The following is a 4221-nucleotide window of genomic DNA, read 5'->3' as shown; positions in this document are numbered from 1 at the left end:
GACAACAGTAGTAGGGGTGCTATGTGTCCTGTTGTTGACAACCGTAGTAGTAGTGGAACTACGTGAACTGTTGTTGAAAACAGTAGTAATAGTGATGCTACGTGTCCTGTTGATGGTAACAGAAATAGTAGTAGTAGCAGTGGCACTACGTGTCCTGTTGATGACAACAGTAGTATAGTGTCTCGAAGTATTAGGTTGATGACAACAGTAGTAGTAGTGTCGCGACGTGTTCTGTTGAAGACAACAGCAGTAGTAGTGGCGCTACGTGTCCTGTTGTTGACAACAGTAGTAGTGACACTACGTTTCCTGTTGATGACAACAGTAGTAGTAGTGGCGCTGCGCGTCCTGTTGTTGACAACAATAGTAGTAGTGACGCTACTTGTCCTGTTGATTACAACGTTGGTAGTAATGGCAATACGTGTCTTGTTGTTGACAACAGTAGTAGTAGTAGTGGTGCTACGTGTCCTGTAGAGGAAACAGTAGTAGAAGAGGTGATACGTGTCCTGTTGTAGACAACAGTAGTAGTAGCGGTGCTATGCGTCCTATTGTTGACAACGGTAGTAATAGTGGCGCCACGTGTCCTGTTGATGAGAACAGTAATAGTAGTAGTGCTACGTGTCCTGTTGTTGAAACAGTAGTAGAAGAGGCGCTACATGTTCTGTTGATGACAACAGTAGTAGTAGTGACGTTATGTGTTCTGTTGTAGACAATGGTAGTAGTAGTAGTAGTGGCGCTACGTGTCCTGTTGATGGCAACAGTAGTAATAGCGCTACGTGTCCCGTTGATGACAACAGTTGTAGTAGTAGTAGTGCCGCTACGTGTCCTGTTGTTGACAACAGCAGTAGTAGTGGCGCTACATGTCCTGTTGTTGACAACAGTAGTAGTAGTAGTGATACTAAGTGTTCTGTTGATGAAACAGTAGTAGAAGAGGTGCCACTGTGTCCTGTTGTTGACAACATGAGTAGCAGTGGCGTTACATGTTCTGTTGTTGACAACGGTAGTAGTAGTAGTGGTGATTCGTGTCGTATTGTTGACAACAGTAGTAGTAGGGGTGCTACGTGTCCTGTTGTTGACAACAGTTGTAGTAAGGGAGCTACGTGTCCTGTTGTTGATAACAGTAGTAGTAGTGGCGCTACGTGTATTGTTGACAACAATAGTAATAGTGACGCAACATGTCCTGTTGTTGACAACAATAGTAGTAGTGACGCTACGTTTTCTGTTGTAGACAATGGTAGTAGTAGTGATGCTACGTGTCCTGTTGATGACAACAGTAATAGTAGTGATGCTACGGGTCCTGCTGATGAAACAGTAGTGGAAAAAGTGCTACGTGTCCTGTTGTTGACAACAGTAGTAGTAGTAGCGGTGCTAAGTGTACTGTTGTTGACAACAGTAGTAGTAGTGGCGCTACGTGTCCTGTTGTTGACAACAGAAGTAGTAGTAGCGGTGCTAAGTGTCCTGTTGTTGACAACAGTAGTTGTAGTGGCGCTTCGTGTCCTGTTGTTGACAACAGTAGTAGTAGGGGTGCTACGTGTCCTGTTGTTGACAACAGTAGTAGTACTGGAGCTACGTGTCCTGTTGTTGACAACAGTAGTAGTAGTGACGCTACGTGTTCTGTTGTTGACAACAGTAGTAGTAGTGGCGCTATGTGTCCTGTTGTGGACAACAGTAGTAGTAGTGACGCTACGTGTTCTGTTTTAGACAATGGTAGTAGTAGTGATGTTACGTGTCCTGTTGATGACAACAGTAATAGTAGTGATGCTACGTGTCCTGTTGATGAAATAGTAGTAGAAGAGGTGCTACGTGTCCTGTTGTTGACAACAGTAGTAGTAGTGGCGCTGCGTGTCATGTTGATGACAACAGTAGTAGTAGTAGTGGCGTTACGTGTCCTATTGTTGACAACAGCAGTAGTAGTGGCGCTACGTGTCCTGCAGTAGACAACAGTAATAGTAGTGGCGCTATGTGTCCTGTTGTTGACAACAGTAGTAGTAGTGACATTACATGTCCTGTTGATTACAACATTAGTAGTAATGGCGGTACGTGTCCTGTTGTTGACAACAGAAGTAGAAGTGACACTATGTGTGCTGTTGATAACAACAGTAGCAGTAGTAGTGACGCTACGTGTCCTATTGTTTACAAGAAGAGTAGTAAAGATGTTTCGTGTCCTGTTGATTACAACAATAGTAGTAGTTACGCTACATGTTCTGTTGTAGACAACAGTAGTAGTAGTGACGCTATGTGTCGTGTTGATGAGAACAGTAGTAGTAGTGACGCTACGTGTTCTGTTGAAGACAACGGTAGTAGTAGAGGCGCTACGTGTTCTGTTGATGACAACAGTATTAGTAGAGATGCTACGTGTCCTGTTGATGAAACAGTAGTAGAAGATGTGCTACTTGTCCTTTTGTTGACAACAGGAGAAGTAGTGGCGCAACGTGTCGTATTGTTGACAACAGTAGTAGTAGTGGCGCTACGTTTCCAATGTTGACAACAGTAGTAGTAGGGATGCTACGTGTCCCGTTGTTGATAACCGTAGTAGTAGGGATGCCACATGTCCTGTTGTTGACAACATTAGTAGTAGGGGTGCTACGTGTCCTGCTGTTGACATTAGTAGTAGTAGTGGCCCTACGTGTCCTGTTGTTGACAACAGTAGTAGTAGGGGTGCTACGTGTCCTGTTGTTGACAACAGTAGTAGTAGTGGCGCTACGTGTCATGTTGTTGACAACAATAGTAGTTGTTGGATATTTCCAACATCGAATACAGCATTGTTGTATTCTCATTACTTATTACTAACCATACTTAATATTGTAGTAAGTAAAATTAACAACTCGTAGAATTCTCCTGTACTAATAATTCATCTGTGTATTAGGCTAGAATTCTCACGTCACCTGACGCCAGTATTGCGTCAGATTTCTTTACAGTAAAACACATTATATTCAATTTGTGTGAGAATTAAATACGATTCTCCATAATTAAAGCATTCTGTATGACAACTGATTGCAGACGTATTGTTCTCTAACTAAAAGCCGAATAGAGCGTTAGAATTATACCGTCTACCTCGCGATAGTGTTAACGTCATCAATGAATGCCATGGGGAGACATTAATTCCTCTCCCTTATATATTTACTATTCTTAAATAGTTAAATAATAATATTTCGTTCCTCTAAATAATAAACCCGTCCAGTCTTTAGAGTTTCAAGCGCGAATGCGAGAAATATTAATGTTCAAGACAATAATTTGTGTTATGAACGTCGACTCGGCGTGGGTAGGAGGGACGCCATCCCCTGCAGTCGGTAGACAGTCGGTACGCGGACACGTGCAGAGCCGGAAGGAGGCAAAACTGTACTTACCGTACTCAAAACGACGCCATTGCCCAGCAAATCGGGCAGGTGTTATTCATCCGCAGATGAAAGCCGCCACTGTGAGGCGTGAACGACCTTGCAGATAATATCTTCAACTAGTGCTGGTGTTAAAGGAGGGACCCTAGACTTCTTTCCTGACGACACGTGATCAGCCAGCTTGAAACGCATCAATCCAGGATAGGTTCACCGGAGCCTGGGATGCGAAATTACGGCAATCTTAATATTTATACAGTGCCCACAGCTAAGTACCCTTTATTTGATGCATCATTTACAGGTTCAATAATAGCGGGGTGATTGCGCGTCACGCGGCGAGATAACACCTAATAACAGGTGATTAGAATTCCATCTGTAGATATCAATAATCTTGAATATGAATTGAGTAGTTAAATCAATTGCTACTGGTAGTTATTTATCTTGCAGCTCGAGAGACGAATTCCTCACGTTGTCTTCTTCATGTTAACCGTGCCATTCGTCAGTGTACCAGACTTGGAGATTAAGAGGACTTCCAGGGTTATCTAAAGGAACCTACTACCAGCTAAGGCTTATTTCTTTTTCCCATATTCTAGCAATTTGATACATTCAGAATGTTTCAACATAATGTGTGATTTACTGTAATTCATTGCTATGCTCATATTCATGTTCTTCTTTATATGAATAATATTATATTCAGCATTATTTATAGGATTAGATTATTATTAATTGAATTAGTGAACGAACCACACTGATTCCTGGACGTACTGACCTCCAGTAATAACCCCCTAATGTAGGTGTTTGAGGTTTGGTTTCTTTAATAATACAGCCCATTAATTATTCTTATGATCATACTTTCTAGTTATATCCATAGTCACTGGTTTTCTCTAGAATT

The 4221-nt window shown here is 42.1% G+C and overlaps 1 protein-coding gene across 1 annotated transcript; it reads left to right on the top strand.

The window, feature by feature from the left end:
- The first annotated feature begins 690 nt into the window (after window positions 1-690).
- Window positions 691-3875, top strand: LOC138371665 (uncharacterized). The gene is made up of 2 exons (XM_069336666.1): window positions 691-1371; window positions 3777-3875. The coding sequence occupies exons 1-2, from the start codon at window positions 691-693 to the stop codon at window positions 3873-3875; spliced, it is 780 nt and encodes a 259-aa protein (XP_069192767.1).
- Window positions 3876-4221: the final 346 nt, after the last annotated feature.

The sequence above is a fragment of the Procambarus clarkii genome, chromosome 36, assembly GCF_040958095.1.
Source record: "Procambarus clarkii isolate CNS0578487 chromosome 36, FALCON_Pclarkii_2.0, whole genome shotgun sequence".
In the NCBI taxonomy this organism is placed as follows: domain Eukaryota; kingdom Metazoa; phylum Arthropoda; class Malacostraca; order Decapoda; family Cambaridae; genus Procambarus; species Procambarus clarkii.
The sequence above is the reverse complement of the archived record's forward strand: the minus strand, read 5'-3'. Positions and strand labels throughout refer to the sequence as shown.

What these genes read in the sequence shown, in the direction of transcription:
- LOC138371665 (XM_069336666.1), top strand. Translation starts at nt 691, where the DNA reads ATGTGTTCTGTTGTAGACAATGGTAGTAGTAGTAGTAGTGGCGCTACG. An exon ending in TAGTAGTAGCGGTGCTAAGT is followed by an intron (nt 1,372 to 3,776) that starts GTACTGTTGTTG and finishes TTTATCTTGCAG; the next exon opens with CTCGAGAGACGAATTCCTCA.